Source organism: Lichenostomus cassidix, chromosome 12 (assembly GCF_008360975.1).
Source record: "Lichenostomus cassidix isolate B80296 chromosome 12, HeHo_3.0, whole genome shotgun sequence".
Classification (NCBI taxonomy): Eukaryota; Metazoa; Chordata; class Aves; order Passeriformes; family Meliphagidae; genus Lichenostomus; species Lichenostomus cassidix.
Window position 1 is genome coordinate 814415 of NC_139493.1, and position 22644 is coordinate 837058.

A 22644-nucleotide genomic window follows, 5' to 3' on the forward strand; every position below is an offset into this window, starting at 1 on the left:
AATTATTCAGAGCTCCTTATCAGCAGCTTCATTTGGGGTACTCAGACTGAAAGCAATCTGCAATATTACAGGGGGAGAAAAACGCGAGTTTTAAACCCAAATCAGCTCACATGTTTAACTCTTTTGCGGCCTGACAGAAGTTAACGACCTGCAGACACAAATGGGAATCTGTAACTTTTAAAATATAATATAATATAATATAATATAATATAATATAATATAATATAATATAATATATAAAGATAATAATTAATTATTTAATAATAATTGAATTTTTTAATGGGGTCCAGATCAGCCCAAAGCAGAGCCAGGGCTCAGCTCTGGCTCTGCACACCCAGCCAGGACCAGAGGACATTCACACCCTGACCTCCCCTTCTGATCTGCAGTCATTATCCGATTTCATCCTCCACTCAATAAAACCTGCTAAAACAACATCGATTTTGAAGTTCTGGAGAATCAAATCACTTGACTTCCTTGGTCCTGCAATTAAGGCACCAGAATAAATCTTAACTACTCCCTAATACCAGTTTTCACAGGACTTTCTCTGGCTGTAATCACGTTTAAGCACCTTGGCTAAACGAATTGATTTCCATTGCTTTCACTTCCCACCACCTCAGAGAGTCTGTGCTGAGCTTCCCAGTGCATCTCCTCTCCAGCTTACTGGTGAATTACTGCTGCTAGCTCCGTTGTTAGGCAGGATCTGTTCCACCACTAAAAAGAGCTATCTTGTCTCCAAATGATATTTAATTATCTCCATTAAACATTACAGGCTGCTCCGATGCTGGAGATGTAAATCAGAGGGAACAAGAGTAAGATGAGAGCATATTGTTCATCACATGTTTTGTCCTCCTACTCCCTCTGCACTCTCTTCAGTAAGTGTCTCTGGAGGTGAGGCCAACGCGCGGCTGTGAACACTCGATTATTCAATTTGCAATACACACATTATTTTTCACTGGTGAAACCAGGATAGTCAGGGGCCTGGGCAGGGTTAAACCTCAGCTTTCCCTGCTGCGGCAGAGGCAGTGAAGGGCTGAATGGATGATGTTTAATGAGCAATTAACAGCGTAAAAAAAGCTGATCCTGCTGAGCGAGCAAGCCCTCCTTTGTTTCACCTCGTTCCCTTTGTCAGCACAGACACTTCAGCCCTTCAAAGGCCAAGTGCAGCGCAGGCTGAATGATCCTTGGCGAATCCCTGACATCATTACTGCACCTGCTAAACCTGAAAAGCCCTTCAGGAGGGTTTGACAATTACCGGGGTCACCGAGGCTCTGCTGCCCGAGGGCTGCTGCATCACCAGGGCTGCGGCTGGGAAATACCCAGCTGAGGAGTTTGTCCTGTCAAACACACCGTGGGCTCTGTGCAGCTGCTGCCCAGGTTGGGAATGGAAACCCAAACCATTCCAGTTTGGGAATGGAAACCCAAACCATTCCAGTTTGGGAATGGAAACCCAACCCATCCCAGTTTGGGAATGGAAACCCAACCCATTCCAGTTTGGGAATGGAAACCCAACCCATCCCAGTTTGGGAATGGAAACCCAACCCATCCCAGTTTGGGAATGAAAACACTGATTTTTGGTTTCTGCTGCTCAGACAGCACATCCCCACCAGCAGAGATGGAAATGATGTCAAACCACCTGAAGGAAAAAAGTCTTTGGTTTTTCTTTCACACCACCCATGGCGAGGGCAGCACTGCCCCACTGAGACTCCTTCTTGAACTAGGAAAACCGGGAAAACCACAATTTCTGACCTCTTCCCAGCTTCCCTGCTCTCTTCCACTCTGTTCCCTCAGCCCTTTATCAGAGCAGCTCCTCTCGTGGCACTCATGGGCTAAACTCCCTCCTTGGAGAGCTTTTCATTTATCACACAGCATCGACCCCTGACAGCAGTAGCAGCCTCTCTGTGCTCATCACCTCGGGTCTCTGACACTGCCGGGGACACAGGGACACAGGGACATGGACACACAGGGACACAGGGATACAGGGACACCCCGTGCCAGGCACCTGGGGACACAGGGACACAGGGATACAGGGACACCCTGTGCCAGGCACCTGGGGACACAGGACTCCCTCCTCCCGACACAGCCAGGTCAAACGGGGCCAGGGTGACCTGGTCAGGGTGACACAACCCTGTCCCTGGTGGCTGTGGCCTCTCCCCAGCACTGACCCCCTGGCTCTGCCCAGCATGAACCACTCACCCCCATTCTGCTGCTGCAGGGAAGGATCCTCACCAGCTGCTTTTGCCCAATTCTCTCAGATGAAACAAACACAGAGCTCAAAAAGCTGTTCTTTCAAACTGCAGAAATACAAACATGCCCCAAATCACTTCTGACATGGTGCAGTTGGGACACAAATTTTTTGCTTCAGTCTACAAGAATTCATTGTTGTTTCTCTTTAACCTTCTGCTAAGCTTATGCCTCAAAGACAAAACACGAGGCAATTTCTATGACTGAGTATGATGGTTTCTACTTTTATTATTATTACATGCCTGCTTAAACCATTAAAACAACAAATAAATCCTTCAAGTCGATATTTTTGCGTCCATCTCCTATGTATAGAGAATCCTACTTGTGGCTTTGTGTTAAATTGGCCTTGCTAGACTGAAAATGCTCTTTACAGAGCAGCTCTTTACAGAGCAGACTCAGCTGTGTTTGGCTCTGGTGTGCAGAGAGGAGCTGTCAGGGCAAACTGCAGCCTTCTCCACCATCCACTGAGCCCTTGCTTGGGGGAGAGGGGATTCCCTCAGCACTGCCTGCCACTTGGGGTTTTTTACTGGTTTTGGAGGAAAATCTTAGCTGAAGAAGGGTAGATTTAGATTAGATATCAGGAAGGAATCCTTCCCTGGGAGGGTAGGGAGGCCCTGGCAGAGAAGCTGTGCTGCCCCTGGATCCCTGGCAGTGTCCAAGGCCAGGCTGGACAGGGCTTGGAGCACCTGGGACAGGGGAAGGTGTCCCTGCCATGGCTGGGGTGGCACTGGATGGGATTTAGGGTCCCTCCGACCCAAACCATCCCACAATTCCATGAATGATTGACTCCAAAGCTGAATGTTCTCTTCATCCCACACTGGTTTGGAGCAGGAGGATGCCCTGGCACTAAGTCACTGCTCTGTGATACCAATGCCATGAGCTCTTTCCAAGCAAGGCTTCACCTGCCTCCTGCTCCTCTCCTGGCAGTTTCCCTTGCTCTTTCCATTTTGTTCCGGTTTATTCTAAATCAAACAGAAGAAAATTTCCACTCCAGCTGTGAGCCCAGCAATGAAGGACACTCCTGCAGGGGCTACTCTGTCTGGGGCCTTGGCAGGCTGCTTTCATAACCCACTCACAGCAGATGACAGCAGTGCTTAAGGACCAATTCTTGCTGCTGAAAGCCTTGATCAAACCAAACCCCAACTGCAGCATCCACGTTGGGCAAGAAAATTGAGAAACATGTGCATAACTCCATTGTGTTCAATAAGCCCTTCATGGTTTGCTTTTGTTCCTGGATGAGCTGAGAATCAGCAGCCATTATTCGGGACTGCAAATAGGTGATTGTGTTTGTACACCAGGCTGGGTCAGAGGCTGGCTGTGCTCTGCTCGCTGTGCCTCCAGCTCTGGGCGCTGAGTGCTGCGAGCTGCAGGGATGCTCTGAGGAGGTGATTAACTCTGCTCAGCAGCAGCAGTGGGAGATGAGGCTTTCTGCACGGGAATTGCTCCCGAAGCACTCAGCTCTATCCCGCAGGGCCAGCAGAGCTCCCTGTCCTCTGGGGGACCCTGGGGACAATCCTACAGACTTCCAGTGCCACCCCAAATATCCCACCTGAGCCCTGACATGGGACTCTCCTCAAAAACGCACACTGGAGGAGAGTCAGGGCTGCAGGAATGCATCAGTCCCTCTGGCAAACCACATCAGCTTTGGGATACACTGAGCTGAAGCCCTGCGTGTGCAGGAAATTCAAAATATCCACTAAAATCATAGAATCACTTTTGAGATCAGCAAGTCTCATCATCAACCCACCACCACCACATCACATCCTGACCTGCCACACTCACACTTGTTTTGAACACTCCAAGGATCATTTCACGATGCCTGGGAAACTACATGATCACAAACTGAAACTACCTGCAAAGACATTCAAACAAACTCACCCTCCCCTGTCTGGAGCAAATAATTTTATGATTGTTTCCTTTTTAACTAACTCTGAAGATCTATTCTATAACTATACAGGCTCCCCTCATTCCTATCCATGCCCACCCCGAGCCCAGCACTACTCAGAGTGTAAATCCCAAAACTGGCCTTCACAAGGCAGAGAATTTCCCGTTGCTGCCTCAGGAATTCAGCACACTGAAAACTCCCCCAGCCCCGCCCAGCAGCGTGGCATGGTCGATGCAAGAGCTCTGCTGGGGAAATTATGTTGTCAGCTCAAGTGAGTTTGACATTCAGAGATATCACAACGCAAGCAAAGAGAAAAGTTTCATCAACACAGTAATTACTGCTCTGGACTCAACGGAGCCGCAATTATTTCCCGGTGAGGGGCTGTCAGTTTGTGCTGCAGATAAAGACTGTTGATAGGGCTGCCAGGGGCCCGTGCAGAGATGGCTTTTCAGATGTAAAACCCTCCTGGCAATTCTACATTTTCTAAAAAAAAAAAAAAAAAAAAGAGGAACAAAAAAAGTACGTGTCAACACTATGCATTAAACACCTACACGCTTTTTCCTTTAAAAACTGTGTTGCTTTTTAGCCAGAGGCACTTAAGTATGCACCAGAAATTCCAGTGGAAAGCAGAGACCCTTCTTCCCCACTTTTCCTTTTCAGACATCATGAGTGTGCCCAGGACAGGCAGCTGTGGCCTGCAGAGAGCTGGTGATGCTGAGAGCCACAGGCAAGTGCTTCTGCCACAGCTGGGGAAAGCACCACGAATATTCCCAAATCTGCTGGTCCAGGCAGTTGGAGATTGCCCAGACTTGGGGTTAACTGGTCCAAATGCAGATGCAGAAGGCTGAGGAGGAGTTGGATCCAACTCCCAGTGCTGCAGCAGTGCCAGGGAGGGTCAGGCTGGATTTTGGGAAAGGTTCTTCCCCCAGAGGGTGCTGGCAGTGCCCAGGCTGCCCAGGGAATGGGCACAGCCTGAGGCTGCCAGAGCTCCAGGGATGCCCAGGGTGGGATTTGGGGTGTCTGTGCAGGGACAGGGCTTGGATCAATGATCCTTGTCAGTCCCTGCCAGCCCAGGATATTCTGTGATTTTCACCTCTCTAATGCCCTCTCCTTTCTGGCTTCCATTTATTTTCCCATGTTCCAAAGAATTCTTTTCCTGTCTCCTCAGCACAGCCGGGAATGGGAGAGGCTGGAATGATCACAGCAAAGAGATTCCTCAGTGCCAACATCAGCCATCAAAGTGCCACTCGCAGCTCCAAAGGTCCCTGGGCAGGCAGCAGCTCTGGGGACAGAGCCAAGTCACTTTGCTCACACGAGCCCATGTCCCTGGTGAGACAGCACACAGACCCAAACGTGCCATGGCTGCTCCCTGATGAAGATATCTGCACCAATAATTGCCAATTTCACCAATGAATTGATCACCAATGGTGTCTCAGCTCTCCCTCTCCCTGCCTGCCGAGTGCAGTGCAGTGCAGTGCCTGCTGTACCTGCCTCTGCTGCTGGCAGCAGCTCGCTGGGAGAGCTCTCCCTCCCTCCTTCCCTCCCTCCTTCCCTCCCTCCCTCCTTCCCCAGGTAATTATGTGCAACACGATTGTGGCCTTGGGCTCTGCCTGCTCAGTGTTTGCAATTAGATTTTACTACAAAAGTACATATTAACATTAAAGGAGCATTACAATGCAGCAAATGTGATAAAGCAGAGAACGCTATGTGCACCTTCTGCTTCTGCTCTTTCAAGGATCATAATCACCATTAATTTATGGTCTTCTGAGGAGGAGCTAATTACTCCAATCAGCGTTTATTTGGCTCAGAGTGTGCACGGGTGGTGTTCCCTGCCTTTAAACACCTGCCTTGGCAGCAGACACACCTCAGACCTGCCTTTGCAGGTCCTGCAGCTCCCCTTGCCTGCCCTGAGCACATCCAGGGCTTTGGATGGGAGGTCTCCCAGAATGGATCCAGCAAAGGCAGAAATCCCTTTTGGGAATACAGTGCAGCACTGTGGGTCACTTATTTATTACCAAAATGGTTTTTTCAAAGCACCACCTTGAAGAGCAGAGGTGTCACCTCACAGCCTGGCCAAACCCTGGGTGAGGAACTCTGCCCACTCAGATTTGCCAAATCAGGCACATCCTGCAGCCACAACCCAAACCAGCTCCAAGTGCTCTCCAAGGCACAGCCACGACCCTAAAGTGCACCAGAAGTTGTGCTTGAATTTTTTGATTTGTTCTACAGAAGTTAAAGTTGAAATTCTGTAGACACTTAAAGGTTTTCATGAGGGTTTTTATACACTTCTCAGCAGTGTTGTTATGTAACTTGATAAAAACCTAGGCCAGGATCATTTTTGTAATGAATGTTATCAGCCTTCCAAAAATTCCAAAAGTGATTATTTCACTTCTAATTTTCAAAGAACACCTAATTTCTCCTCGATTAAAATGCAGAACTCCAGTGCTCCCCAGAAGTGGATTTTATTGAACACCCTGTGCTTGGAGGATCTCCAGACCTCGTGGCTCCAGCCTGGAGGGTCTGAACTGCAAGGAGGTGAAGTTGCTCTTCAGTTCAGGTTTGACTCAGGACAACTCTAATGTCAGATTCCTAATTTCCAGGGTGTTCTCAGGGACACAGCTAGGCTGAATAAAATTAGGAACTTCAGGATCTGAACACGCAGATAATGCAGTGATGGGTGGAGTGAAAGTGCATCAGTGAGAGAAATTCCTGTCACCAGAATCCTTTAGACAAAATCAATCCACCCTGTCCCTGTTTGAGCCCCAAACCAGGGCAGATTCACTCACATTCCCTGCGAGCCTCAAAGCTTGATTTTCTCCAAGATCCAACAGTGTAAATCCAACAAATGTTGCATTAAATTCCTCATAACTCCCAACTCCACATATGTAGAGTTGCTATAGCAACTGTCAGCTCAAGCCTTCCCAAGGGAGAAAATAAAAGTGTGTCCTACCTGGCTAATTGGTATTTGTGTTGCAGAGAATTGAAGGGTAACTTAGTTTCACCAAAAAATAGAACATAGACTGAAGTGTTCCTGTGCTAATGTGACATTATTTAATCTGAACAAGAACCCACTTTGCATGTGCCTTCAAATTATAGTATTTATGGAACACTCAACACAATAAGTAAAAGTGTTGCTGCCAAATATGCCTGACTTCCCCTGCTTATTGATTTGAATAAAAGGGGCATTGGGAAAAAAAAATAGAGAAACAAAGGGGAAGGTGGAAGAGCTGATGGGATTTGGGACTTCGAATTTCATAGTGTTTTCATTACAAAAACCTACAAAACCCCCAACAGCTTACAACTAAAAGTTTGTGCAGAAATAAGCTGATGGAAGGTGATGAGTCTGTGGTAACTTTTCCCTATTTCCCATCACTGCAGGAAGAATAAAACTCCCAAGCAGGACAACCACAGGGATTGAACAGCAGTCATCCCTCACTCAGAGCCACGATTAGAACTTTTGTAACTTGAGAAAAGCCCTGAAAATCATTCAAGAAAAAAATCCCACGGGCAGGATATATTCAGGAGCACATTGACAGTTCTCCCTGGCTTGTAAACACATCCAGAAATGTATAATTTAATCTTAGCACAACTACTAAATAAAAGCAATCACAGCCCCAGGGTAGCAGAACCTCTGTGACACATGGAAATATCACAATGACATCTCTGGCTATATCAGTCCAATGACATAATGTGAGAAAATGAGATCTTAGGGCAAGATTCATCTTCTCTGGGCACCCTGTGCCAGAGCCTCCCCACCCTCACAGGGTGCAATTCCTCCACAGACCCAGACTAAATCTGCCCTCCTTCAGCTCTGTCAAACACACCCCAAAGGCAGGATCTTTGTGAGCAGACACAGCCAATTCCTGTCCCCAGAGCTGTGCTGCTCCCCAAAGGTTACACAGCATTTTTGGGATATGTATTTCATGCAGGAAAACACAACCCCAAAGCTGCACAATGCCCAGGCATGGAGTGAGAGCTGGGAGAGCTCAGAGAGCTCTGTTAGTGTCACAGCCCAGGGAGCTCTGAGAGTGCTGAGATGTGGGAAGGATGAGCACATTCCACATCCATGGATCGATGTGCTGCATTCCCAAACAGCTCATAAACCACATCTGACCCATAAATCACAGCCAGCCACGTGTTCTCTCCATTTCTCATCGTGGACAAAGAAACAGGTTGAACAAACTCAAGCTGTAAAAAGGTCTGAAATCTGCTTTTACCACGTGCCACCTCCCATGCACCTCATGGTTCATCTCCATGCTGGAGAAACTCGAATTTCTGGCCTTCCTCACACCACCCTGCCTCCCTCCATCTGCTGCAGCAGCTACTGCTTGAATTATTCACCATTTATGAATTACCTGCAGCACATTGCTAGGGGGTTTTTTTGTTGTTGGAGGTGTTATTCTCTACCCTGAACAAGGCAGGTGTTTTCAATATGCCTTCTACCAAACAACATTATGCTTGTATTTATCGATAAAATAAAATAAATCCATACACTGAGACCCACAGTGTTATATATAACCCCATTCCTCAGTTTAAAAGATTGTGCTGCATGAGATTTTTCAGCAGGTGCAATTTCCATTCCAGCACAGACGTGCGTGGCTAAGCTAAGGCACAATATTTTCCAGAGGAAATATCTGACAGGAAATCAGTAGCAAGCACCAAAAAGCACAGTCCCTGCTCCCCCACCCAGAAGGAGGGACAGGAAAGAATGAAAAGCAGCAAAGCTGCTGCAGCTCTGTGCAGGGCAGGAGGGGCAAAGCCCCAGGAGCCCAGGTGGGGACAGAGGAGCTGGACAGCCCTGCAGGGACACAGGGACAGCACAGGGACAGCACAGGGACAGCACAGGGACAGCACAGGGACAGCACCCGGGCCATCCACACAGCCCTGCACAGGAAGGGACACACTGGGGGCTCTGCTGGACAGCCAGAGCAGCTCTCAGCCCATGAATGGGGATGACCCCCAGCAGCACAGAGCAGCCTCTGCTGTCCCCAGTGTCCCTGAGCTGCTGCTTCCCTGCCCTCCTCTGTGCTCTGTGGAGAGCAAATTCATCATCATCATCTCTTCTGCTGTCCTACACGGGCTGAACAGGAATCCAGCCCAGGTTTAATTCAGCCCCAGGAGCACAGAAACCTGCAGCTTTTGCTGCTCAACAGCTTGCAGTGCTGCAGGCAGCCTTTGGAATTCTCTGTGCTTCAGTATCACCTGGTTAGATCTCTGCAGACAACAATTCCAAGCACTTCATCGCAGTGCCCTGCAGGCCCCACTGGCACACAGGGAGCCCCAGAGCTGCTCAGCACTCCTCGTGTCAGAGGCAGGTTACAGACAGACCCACTGCAGCCAGAGCTGCTTCTGCTGCTCCTTATCTCGCCCTGAACACGGGGAGCAGAGGCGTTTGAAGTGTTTGTAAGCCTTGGCAGCTCTCCTTTCCAGCTGAAATGAATTCCCTCCGGGGATGCAGTGGCTCTGGAAAGCAGAGGTGAGAGGATACATGGAAACCTCTCCAGAACCTCTGCTCCTACCAGGCCATCCCAGGTGATCCTCTCTCCCAGCCTCCCTGGGCGAGCTCCTCCTGCACTGAGGGCCAGAACTGAGCCACAGCAACTGCAAACCTCCACAAGCTCCTGACAGGGAGAGAGCAAAGCTCTGTGCAGCTCCCCAAGGCAGAGCCCTGGAGCTCCAGACCTGACCTGCCTGACAGCCCTGCTGTGATGCTGCAGCTCCACCTCTGCAGGTTTGACACTGCCTGCTGGGCAATGACAGCCCTGCTCAAGGGACACCTCTCAGCTGGGCTCTGAGATCTGCTCACCCATTGAAAACACACAACAGCTCCACAGCACTGAGCCTGCCCGAGTGCTGTGCTTGAGAACAGATGTGACATGAAAACAGAGGTGAAAAAGGAGCAAGAAGCCAAAGCTGTTTCCGGCACATGGGTTCAGAACTGGGATAACAGCATGCTCTACAGCCATGCAGGGGCTGGGGGGAGTGTTTGGGGCAGGTGAGTGATGCCTGGAGCCAGGAGCACACCTCAGGGAAGGATGGGGCAGTGGTTTGCTCAGGCAGGGGAGGTGGATGGTCAGGGCTGGGGGTAAAACAGACCAACAGCAGCTCAGGACAGCCCAGTATCCCCACTGCTCTCCAAACACTGTGCTGGGAGGTATTTGCCAAACCCCTCTGAAATGACAGCTTTTCTCCAGAGAGAAGTAGAAGTGAATCTGCCTCATGGAGCATCAGCTGGAGCCCCTGGGCTCAGCCAGGGGAGCTCAGGACAGACCCTTTACACCGTGGTGTAAATGTGGTGTGCTGGGGCTGTTCTGTGAGCAGAGCACTCATCACACTCTGCTCTGCCCTCAGGGCTCAGGTCCAGAGGCATAGCAGTCTACTTGAATAGCTTTTGACAGTTTTCTTGCTTACATCTTGTATTCAAAACGATTCAGTCAGGAGATGCCTCTTTCTGGATAATATGACAGCTAATTCCCACTCATCCTACTGAAAAGAAACAATTGGAATAGATGCACCAATAAAACTAATGGCTAATGTGATTGCTATTGATATTTGCTGGTTTATCAAACAAATGGCTAAACGGGGAAGGAAAACAGAGCCACAGATTGTCAGGGATGAGCTGGCTGGAGAGCCCGGCTGGAAATCCACGGAAAGCTGAGCACCAGCACGGCGTTACAACCACAGCGAATCCTCAGACACCTGAGCGCTCTCACCTACCTTTTCAGCTGACTGGGCAGTGCCAAAAAATATTGGAATGAAGGCAAGCCATACTATACAGGTAGTGTACATAGTGAATCCAATGGGTTTGGCTTCGTTAAAATTCTCTGGGACCCCCCGAGTCTTGATGGCATACACAGTGCACGTCACCATGAGCAGAATGCTATACCCCAAGGAACAAATGATTTGTAGATCCGTAATGTCACATTTGAGAACCCCTCTGGCCTCCTCGGGGTTCATAGTTTTCTGCTCATCATAATCTATGATGATGTTGGGCGGGTCGACCGCGAACCAGATGAAGACGCCCAGCAGCTGCACGGAGATGAGGCTGGAGGTGATGGCGAGCTGCGAGGTGGGGCTGATGAGCCGCGGCGCCGTCACCGACTTCTTGCCCTGCTCGAAGATGCGGTAGATGCGGTTGGTCTTGGTCAGCAGCGCCGCGTAGCTGATGCACATGCCCAGCCCCAGGAAGATCCTGCGGAAGGAGCACACGGCCACGTCGGGCTTGGCGATCATCAGGAAGGTGATGATGTAGCACAGGAAGATGCCCGTGAGCAGCACGTAGCTCAGCTCGCGGCCCGAGGCGCGCACGATGGGCGTGTCGTTGTAGCGGATGAAGGTGGCCATGACGAAGATGGTGGCGATGATGCCCAGCATGGCCAGGAAGACGGGGATGACGGCCCAGGGCGAGTGCCACTCCAGCTTGATGATGGGGATGGAGCGGCAGCCGGTGCGGTTCTCGTTGGGCCGCTCGTTGTAGGAGCACAGCAGGCAGGTGACCTCGTCGGCCTGGTACTGGTAGCCGTCGCAGAGCTCGCAGTGCCAGCAGCACGGCATCCCCTTCACCATCTTCTTCCTCTCGCCCGGCCGGCACGGCTGGCTGCACACCGACGGCGGCACGGAGCGGATGCCACCGCCCCACTGCATGTCCTCGATCTGCGGGACAGGGACAGACAGCGCTGGGTTAGGGATGGGCTAGGGCTGGCTGCACACCGAGGGGGCACAGCACACACTGCCACCCCACTGCATGTCCTCAGTCTGAGGGACAGGGACAGACAGGGCTGATTTAGGGCTGAGCTAGGGATGGCTGCACACCGAGGGAGGCACAGCACACACTGCCACCACACTGCATGTCCTCAGTCTGAGGGACAGGGACACAAATAGGTGTGCTTTAGGGCTGAGTTAGGGATGGCTGCACACCGAGGGGGCACAGCACACACTGCCACCACACTGCATGTCCTTGATCTGAGGGACAGGGACACAAATAGGGCTGCTTTAGGGCTGAGTTAGGGCTGGCTGCACACCGAGGGGGGCACAGCACACACTGCCACCACACTGCACCTCCTCAGTCTGCAGGACAGGACACAGCTCTGGGTGATGTGTGGCTGCCACAGCCATGAGCTGGGAATGAAACTGGGGTGACCCAGGGGGACCTCAACACTCAAACACCAAGGGGATAAACCTCACACCCAGCAGACTCCTGGAACCTCACACTGCCTGAGTGGGACTCTGTGCCTGTGTTTGCTGCCTCCACTTTTCATTTCTGTTCACAGCTAATTCTGATGGAATGACACACAACCCCAGATAAACCAGGAGAGTGAGAACCTGTTGTTTCATGAAAATTAATGAGAACACTGCAATGCTTGAGGGAAGGCAGGACTTACATCTGCAAAGCTGCTTTCCATGAACCTTGGGGCTTCTTACCAGAGACAGAACAGAGATCTCCCTTCCTGGAACTGCTACTGCCCAGGGAAGATATGAAATGAGGTGGAAATGTGTTTTCTACAGGGCATGGGATCAGTGAGAATGGGGGAAGGTCTGCCATACGAACCAGGTAAGATATATGAAGGACAAAGGAAATGGTCATCACTGAAAAATGCAATAATTAGACGATATTTCATTTCAAAGTCACATTCAGCTTTTGAAATACCACATGTGCTTCTGGGAATGCAAATGATAAATGATTGTATTAAATATATGGAAAGTCTCACTTGCTCTGCAGTCTGGAGAATCTGAACTCTGAGGTATGTGACAAAAGTTCCTGTGTACTGTGGAAAATTCGACTCACAAATAATTTCAAAATATGCCAGACTAAAGCCACTCACCAGCTTCCAAGAACAGGGAAGGGAGGTGAAGTAATCCAGACTGGAAGCCTGGGAAGTTGGATTTTCCTAATTTAAATCAAAATAGATCCTGTACCATCCTCATTTTATCTGTGTGAAAACACCAAACCCTGAAGTCACACACTGCTCAAACCTTGGAGTAACAAGAGTCTCTCTGTGAATGCCATGAAAATAATTCCTTGATAACAGATATTCTAGAGCTCTGCCACTGCCTGGGAAACTTCATTAACCTTCAATATCCTGGAAAAGAGAAAAGATCCTGAACTCCTTTTTCCTACTCTGCTGAGCTGAAGGTGTGCAGCTGGCAGGAGGCAAAGTTGTGCTGATGATAGAGGGAAATACAAAGACTCGTTTAATTGCACTGGTAAATGGTACTTTGGTCCCACTGGCAGTGCAAGGAGCAGCAAATCCATTTCCATGCCTGACTCCAGCATTGCTGCTTCTTTTTCTCTTCCTAATCCCTGCTTTGTGTCCATTTTCCCAGGCAGAGTGACACAGGGCAAGTGTGACTTACCTGAGTTTTTCCACCTCGAGGGTGAAGCCTCCAGCCAGTGCAGAGCCTGCATTTCCCACTCTGATTATTACCCACAGCCATTCTGTGATGCCCTTTTGTTGCAGCAGGCACCAAACAAAATGAGATCATCCCAACCACGTGGATTTTGACCCAGTCTGCGGCAGTGAAATGATTTTCACTGATTTTCCACAATACCTTCAGAAGCACAGACTGATTAATGTGTTATCACATCCCTGCTACCTTATGGCTACCAAAGCATGAATTTCCATATTTTCAAATATATTCCATGGCATTGCTGGTACCTGGGACAGCCTAAAGGTACTTCATTCTGCACAGATACTCTGTGGAAAGAGATAAATAGAAAACCAGGCAGAATTAAGGGAAGTCCTTTTCCTGGCCTCCTGGGATGACACCCCAAGAGCTCAGCACTGGCCTTGGAGAGATTTCAGAGTTCTGCTGTTTCTGGAGAAAATTCAGGATGCAAAGTGCCCGTGAGGGAATGCTGGGCACCAACACCTGCAGCAGGGGGGAGAACCTGAGCCAAACTACAGACACTTTCCACACTCAGAAAACAGTATTTTTGAAAGAAAATTTGTCCCAAAGCTACACATCTTTTACATACCTCCAAGGAGGAGATGAAAATGCCTATCACAGTCTACAAAGCAGGAAGCAAAAAATTTCACACACTGCAAATGCTGTTGTAATTCACACAAAAATTGGGGTTTTTTCTGTAGAACCTCCCATTTCAGCCCAGTATGGAACAAACACACAGAGGGTAAGGGAATTTATTTTTCCCAAAGCAGCACCCTTTCCAGAGGCAGCCAGACATTGTTCCCACATTGAGCCAACAATTTCACACCCCCAGCTTCCCCCTGGGCCAAGCCAGTGCCCAGGGGCACCAGGAGCTCCCCTTGACTGCAGCTCTGGCAGCTTTGGGAAGGATGTTCCCCCAGGTCCTGAACGCCTCCAGCAAGAGCAATTGGATCCACTCACAATATATATTCTCATTATGTTCACCATAGAACAAACATTAACAAGAAATGCTTAGTCTGTCTCATAAGGCCTAATGTAATTGTTCATTTTAATGAACAAAGTAACTCAATATCTGTGTGTAATTCAAACATTGCTGCTTTGCTTCCCTCCGCCACAAACATTTCCATAATAAGCCATTTGTTCCGAACTTAATTGTTTCGTGCAATGTTTGATTAAAATAAAAATCAGCACAAAAATAATTACATTAGTGGTAATTAACCTACTCAGGGAAGAAAATAGCCACGTTCCCTGGTCCCACGTTCCTAATGATGGTGCCATTAATTTCATGGACACACAGAAGCCAGCGGCAAGGACTGGGCTCAGATTTATTGCCACCTCCAGACTGCAGCTCCTAACTCAGCACTTCAAACATTTGTGTATATTCTGCTGCTCAGACAGCAATATTTGCATGACTTAGCTCTTTAGGCTCAGCTATTAATGTCTTGTAATTAGTTTTTAAATCCAAGGATTTACCACGATAATGGTTTTAAGCTAAGAATATGTCAATAACACATCCTCAGCAGAGTCTTGTGCAAAATATCAACTGAAATCCCTTCAAGAGATAACAGTGATGATAAGCCAGAGTGGCAGAGAGGATGCTGCTCCAGTGCTGGCCCAGGTGTGTTTCACCTCACACTGGAACTGCTCTGAGCTCCCCTGGCTGCAGGGATGGACAGGGAAGCTTTGAACTGAGCCAAGGTGGAGAGGGAGAAACCCCACCAGGTCTGGCTTGTGCCAAACAAATCCCTGCACTGAGCAGAGCAGCCTTATTGCCTGAGGCTTGTACTATTGCACAGAATTCCCACACTCCACACCTCTCTTGAAACAGAAGGATTGTTTCTGCAGCAGCAGCAGCACATGAGCTCTGGAAGTGGCTGTGTGCCTTTCCCTGCTGTGGGAACTGACACTGCTCATCCCATCCATCCCATCCCATCCCATCCCATCCCAGCCCCTCCCCTGCTCCCAGCCCTGCCCCTCTGGGTCCCCAGAGTCACCCTCTTCACCTGGACACCCTCAGCACTGCTCTGACACCCAACACCCCACGATGAGGCAGGACAGAGCTCTCCTACCCTCCAATGTGCTTGTTTTAAATCCAAGTCACACCCCAGCTCCCCCAAAGCAGCTCCCAGTCCCCTGCAGGGCAGGGCAGGGCAGGGTAGGGGTGGGAAGCACCAAGCAGCAGCCCCAAACCCTGGGGTCACAGTGCCTCTCTGACCCACAGCTGTCACCAGAGCACCTCTGCTGGCACCCAACACGCCCCAGAGCATCCCAAACACCCCTGAGCTCCTCAGCTCAGCTCTGCCTCAGGGCAGCTGGTTTTCCTCCCAGTGTAACCCAGTATCCCCCATCAGTGGGATGGAGCATCAGCCTGGTGCTGCCTCTGACCCCACAGGCCTCTCAGGCTGGCAAGTGCTTTGGGGTTCTGAGGAAACTTCAATAAAAAACTACTTTAGAGGAAAAGCAAAACCTCTGAGAGTTTTCCTGCTGTGCTGCATTAATTATCTTAAATCCCTCCAACGTATCTTCTGCATAAACAGAAGTTAAATGTCACCACATCTATTTTGTCCTGGTTTCTCCTGCTGCTGCCTGCCATTTCTGCCCTCCTTGTCCTCAAACACCCACTGAACAGGCAAATCACAACTTCCTACTCGAAAATGATAGAAACTCATCACTTCTCAAAGGCTTCCAGCCAAAAAATACCTGCAATTCTCCCTGTCAGCACAAATCCCAAATGTCAGACGATGGTGACGACATTGCCATAGCACCAGACCCTCATCTTCCCACCTGCTGATCCACATCCTGGTTAATGAAGAAAATGCCCCAGGATCAGCCTCACCCAGGGATGCTCAGCTCCAATTCCTGCCTCTCATCAGTGCTGTGACAGCTCCTGGGAAGGCCTGGCGTGGGCAGGGAGCCCTCAGTGCCAGCAGCTGCAGGAGCTGCAGGAGCTGCAGGAGCTGCAGGAGCTTGGGTGGAAACAGCTCTGCTGGAAGGCACTGCCATGGGAGGGGACAGGGACAGCCTGGGGATCCCGGGAGTGCTGCCAGAGCCACCCAGGCTGCACCCCAGGGGCACTGGGAGGCTCAGGCTGTGGTGCTGGGATCAGAGCTCAGCTGGGGTTAGGGAGAAAACTCCATTGCTCCCTTTGCTCCCTGCAAGGAGTGGGGAGAGGTGTCTCTCTTAATTGATTTATTTATAATCCTGTCCCACTGCTGTCACATTCCTGTCCCACTGCTGTCACACCCCGTCACACCTCCATGGTCACTCCTACCCTGACCCTGCAGCCCTTCTTGCCCAGCTCTTCCCTTCTCCTTCCCTCTCCAGCCCCTCGATGTTCTCCTTGCACAGAAAGGAAATCTCCAGAGCTGCCCCCAGCCCTGGAGGTGCTCAGCAGTTCATGTCACACTGTGTCACATCCCATTTAACACATTAAATTAATTGTGGTTGAAAACTTCTAGCTAATCCCATACTTTTGTTCCCACACTGCAGCTCCCCTTTGGTGGCCTCATAATCAGCAATTCTTAACCCTTATTTATTTCCCTCTTTAATTTCTGCTCTTCCTTTGTCTTTCATTTAATATTTGTCCCTTTTTCTTTTTTTTAGTTTGTCCCTACCTGCTGTACCCCAGCAGCACTGAGAGCTCCTCTGAGCACCTAGAACTCCATCTTTAATGAGATCCAAGGGCCATTTGCTCTACATTAAAGCAAGGACATTTCCAGCACATCACTGATCTAGAGAAAAATGCTTAATCCACAATTTTTGCAAAAATGCTTATTATTGTACATTTCTGTTGACACACAATAAAATGGAAAATTAATTATTTTAATGCTTTTATATCTGCCTACAGCCTTGTGTTGTCCTCTCACTAATGGAAGGGGGTGGACCATGCATCTGCAGCACTCATCCTGCAGCCCCTGCATCATATTTTTTAATTAAAAAAAAGAGCATGTGCTTCCAAATGGGCATTTATAACACACAGCTCTTGTCTCTTTAACTGAATAGGTTAGAGCAAAAAACATCTCCTGAAAGCAGAGCTAATCCTAGGCAATTTGTTTATCCCAAAGTGTCTGAGAATGAGGGAAAATCTGAATCATCACAGAATCCCAGACTGATTTGGACATGAAATCCCATCCAGTGCCATGGCAGGGACACCTTCCACTGTCCCAAGTGACTCCAAACCCTAATGTCCAGCCTGGCCTTGGACATTCCAGGGATCCAGGGGCAGCACAGCTCTGGACAGCAGTGTTTTGTTGTGCAGGATGACAAAATCCCCAAACCCACAAGCACAGCCCATAATCTCCAGCCCAGCAAGAACAAACCTGGATGACAATGGCACATCTGGAAGCAAATCCAGGATTTCTGGTTTTTCTCCTCCAAACTCCTTTTCAGAGCCATTTTTCATGGCACAAACCTCACCCAAGGTTTGAGGGAAGGATTAGCCCCTTATCTTTGTTTATCTCTCTTATGAGCCAATAACTTCTTAGTTTTCCTGTTATTTCTGATTGGGAAAAGTTCTGCTCCTGCCAAATCCAACACACAACTCCCAGCTCAGAAAGGGCAATAATCAGAGGGAACAAACACACGTGTGTAATTTGGAGAGCATTTCTCTCTGAGTGCTGCCAGCTCAGAAATGCTTGCATTTATTTATCCTGCTCATTCCCGAGCTGATTCAAAGACCAGTCAAATTATTTGCTGCTGATTTTCCCTCTCTGAAGGCTCAGCATCAATGGGGCAATAATTTCCTCAACACATCTCATCTGCAAGGCAGAACCACACAGAGCAAGGGAGGAGGATGAAAGAAATACAAAATTCTGAGGGAAATTCAGTACCCAGCTCGTTTAGGCCCTAATTAGATTGCTGCAGTGATATTAATGCTACTAATAATATTAAATTATCCTGCTCAGGTTATGCTCAGTCGGTTGGGCCCTGAAAGAACAGATGTACACCAGTGAGGAGAAAAGCCTGTGCAACCCTTCCTGCTGGATTTTTGGGAGGAAAAGGGCAAGAAAAAGGAGGCTGAAGTCTGTACAACCCTTCCCCAGTGAGTCAAAGTGCAGGCACTGCAAAAACAGAATAAAATACCCAATTCCAGTCAGCAGTGGGAAGCAGCTGCTGCTCACAGTCCAGCCCAGATCCCCTCGCCAGTAAAAGGTGGGATTAGCAAGTAAACAAGGTTGTTTCATGGGAATCATTCAGGCAACATTTTCATAAAATGTACATTTCCAGTTTAGTGGAAGAAAAACCAAATGAAAGAGGAAAACAAAGCAAATAAAGGCTTCCCCTCAAGTTGTTTTAGAGCAGACTAAAGACTCTTTGCAGCTGTTTATTCAGGGCCATTATTGTCCATCATGCCAACAATTGGCTGGAGACACATTAAATTCCACATTATACATCTGATATTACAGTCCTGCCGCCAACCACGTTGATTTTCTTCAGAAATCAGTATTCAGGGACATTTAAATAGTGATTATTTTTGACCCACTCAATACACATGGTCTGTCAGGAACCTTTTTGCTTTGCTTAAATGCTGGAAACTCCAAGGGCTGCTCACAGGGCCCTGATGTGAGCAGAGCTTTCAATCAGCCTCTGTGGGATTTCTTCCTCCTCCCTAAAGCAAACAGGCACAATATGATACATCTGTCATCATTTCTGCTCTGCCACCCCTGGCACTGGCATCTGTAAGGAACCAAAATTTCATTTTGCACAACACAGCTGGGTTATGTTTGGGATCTACAGGAGCAGCTCTAAGCCAACAGTTCCCATAGCCGCTAAGACAGTTTATTACAAGAGTTTACATGCAAATTTAATCAACAAAAACGGAGAAAGCAGCAAGTTTTGGCTGCTGTTAATTGTCACAAGACTCTTGGATGACTGGACAGTGCCAGTCCCTGCTCTGCCACTAAAACCTGTGTCAGGTGAAGTCCCAGAGCTGTAATCCTGACTGCCCCAGCTCTGGGCAGGGGTGAGGCACAAACCAAGCCCTGGTTTTGCTGCCATCAGCCCAGCCTGGAGAGAATGCCCAGAGCCAGCAGCCTCACCAGGCCAGAGGTGCTATGGGGCTGAGGCTGGGCAGGAGCTGTGGGGCTCTGCTGGGCTGAAATGAGGACAATGAGGGATGAAACCCTGGGCAGAACTCAGCTAACGAGCCAAGGGTGTCCCAGAGCCCCTGAGAGCCCTGCTGGCTGCCCGGGAGGCATTTGGGAAATGCCCAGAGCTGCTGAGCTGCTGCACCCCACATGGAGCACAGGGAGCAGCAGCAGGACAGCTTTGGGGCACAGCTGGAGAGCTCTGCTCTCCACAGCTGGCTGAACTTCTCCCAGCACAGCAAAGCACATCTGTCACTGAAGAGCCTCTTCCCGTTTGCAGATATTAAATAAAGAATATTGCACCCTCAATAACACACAAACTGACATTGTTACTCCTGCCAAAAGCAACCAAACATGTTCATTAGCCATAAAATATCCCAGCAAAGCGTTTGCTCTTGAATATATTTGCTGACAAAACTGCATTAGCCTCACAAAAAGGCTGCACAGAGGGATGTGTAGGCACAGAACCAGCACCTATTTTGAAGACCTGGTGATTTATTTTTTAACTCCCATTCCTTACATAACTCATTCTCAGAGTGTGTCTGCCTGCAGGCTCATGGGCATGGGAGGGAACAACACAAGGCAAAGCTAAATCTCCAGTCAAGTCTTCTGCTACATCATTTTTTTGTCATTATAGCTTTGGTGAGCTCCTTACATTCTGTTTCCCTCCTGTCTTTAACCACGTATGTGATTCAGCTCAGAGACTCTTAGCCTGCTTTCCCTTAGTGTTTCTGTCCCCACAGACATCTCACCCTGTGCCATTCTCATCTATCCCACAGACATCTCACCCTGTGCCATTCTCATCTGTCCCACAGCCATCTCACCCTGTGCCATTCTCAGGCCTGCAGGAGAATCACAGAGATGCTCTGCACTGCCAGAAGCTGATGGAGCTGAATTCCCCTTTCTCAGGCACTTCTGCTCACAGGGCTGCTGCTGCCTGGGCCAATAACCAAGAGTAAATGACATTTCACATCTCCAGTTCCAAGCCTGAGCTGGTTTGCAGTGTGAGGTGAAGGATTTCACTATCACTGTCCTGTTGTGACACAGCTCAAACCACATGGAAGGCTTGGCCTGCTGGGTCAGTGCTGCAGCTCCTGCTGGTGCTGCAGAACCAACGTGGTTTCCATCAGGTGAACTGGGCTGTGCCTTTATCGGATAAAAATCACCTCCAGAGCCAAATGCACCAACCCATCTGCAGTGCCACAAAGCCTGGTTTCATTCCAAGGCTCTCCAAGTCCAGCTGCAACCCCAGCTTGTGAGCAGGACCTGTGATTTCATCTCATTGCCTCTCCATCCATTGTGCAGCCCCAGAGGAGGAGGAAGGAATCAGCATATGGTCATTCAGCGGGCCAGTGGCTTGAAAAATTCCCTTCCAGTTGGCTGCGAGTTAATTCTGCAAGTTAAGATAATTAAAGGTGTTTGTGCTGGTCACGGCTGACATGAGCAATGAAAGATTGCAGAATTTAATGAGGGAACAAAATAAACAAGATCCATTATTGCAGCACTCACCAGAGCTGCTGCCACAGTGGGCATGGTGGTTTTCTGGCCAGAACACGGCTCTGGGATGGGTTTAGGAACCCACAGATGGCATCACCTTCCAGTTCCTCAGTTTGGCTGATGGGGTGGCAGAGGCTGAGCTCAGAAAGGCCCAGCCATGGCCAAGAGCTGTGCAATAATTCCCATAAATCCAGGTACCCCAGCCCTGTGAGTGGGACTGTGCCCAGGTGTCACCCAGTGACTGCTGTGACAATGAAAGCTGTGTGCAGGGACAGGAGCAGGGCAGCAGGAGATGCAGAGTGTCCCTAAAACAATGCCAAAAAAAGAAACTCCATCGACTTTGAACACACTCTGCCCTGAAGCAAAAAGCCAAAACCAAAACCCAACGACAAACCCAGGAAAACAATGAACAGAAATCAATTTCAACGTGTTATTTTAGAAAAATACCATCTGTTGGCAGAATATTCCTGAGCAACAAACATCACTGAAGAGGTGCTTGAATCCAATTCCAGTTCGAATATTTTATCAAAAAAGGCAGGTACAGCCAGGTCTCTTGCCAGCAGGTTAGACAGTTAATTACTCTCTTCACCAGCTCACTATTCATAACATTTATTTCCAAATTCCCTAACAGAGATGTTTATGGCATGTAAATTGATTAGCCTGAGCCCAAACACATTCAGGAGGTGTTGAAGTGAGCAGGTTCTGCATAAATTGCACAGAGGATTACAGAGTTACTTAATGTACTTCTATTTGTGGGGAAGAAAGGATTGCAGTGAGCAGTGAGGCAGTTCCCTGCTCTGTGTCAGTGCTGTGTGCTCTGTCCTGCAGCCAGGCAGGGAGCTCTGAGCCCAGCCCTGAGCCCAGCCTGCTCCATCCCCACACCTCTGCTGCGGGAGTGGGACTGATTGAAGGTGAAATCAGTATGAAATAAAGGATATTGCACCCTCACACCCAATATTGCACCCTCACACCCAATATTGCACCCTCACACTGCTGAAACACAGGTCTGGCTCTGCCCAAGGCGAGCAGCAGCTCCTTCCCCAGGGAGCAGGGAGTTATTGCTGAGCCCAAACCCCATCCTCAGGCTGCACAACACGAGCTGGGGTGGATCAGGGAGCCGGATCCATGGACAGCCGTGTGTATTGATAATTATCATGCTGTTCATCTCCCGACCTGCTGGGCAGGGCTGCAGCCACAGGTCACTTCTTGCTGGGGACATCCATAAAGGGTTGTGATGGGTCCATGGAAGCACAGCTGTGACCCAAACCCTGCTCTGCTCACACCACCGAGCCTGTCCCAGCCCCAGGGCACAGCCTGGGGACAATGAGCTCTTTGTTCCCGCGGTTTGTTTGGGTGTCTGTGAGAGGTATCGGTTTCTGTTTGCAAACAATTAATTAGCGCAATGTTCCATTGTATCTCATGGAGCTCCCGCCAGCCCTGCCCTGCTCTGAGTGAGGCAGGAGCTGCCGGAGACACAGCACAGCGTGTTTTCCATCCCCAGCCAGGACACACCTTGCTCAGCCATCCCAAACGTGCTGAATGACATCC

General features: G+C 49.2%; 1 protein-coding gene across 2 annotated transcripts in view; it reads right to left on the reverse strand.

Moving 5' to 3' along the window:
- GRM7 (glutamate metabotropic receptor 7) overlaps positions 1-22644 on the reverse strand; it is a 184803-nt gene that overhangs the window by 31085 nt on the left and 131074 nt on the right. For both annotated transcript variants that reach the window (XM_085072222.1, XM_085072221.1), the window contains exon 8: positions 10844-11779. In XM_085072222.1, coding sequence (XP_084928348.1) covers positions 10844-11779 — 936 coding nt within the window. The remainder of the gene's footprint in view (positions 1-10843; positions 11780-22644) is intronic.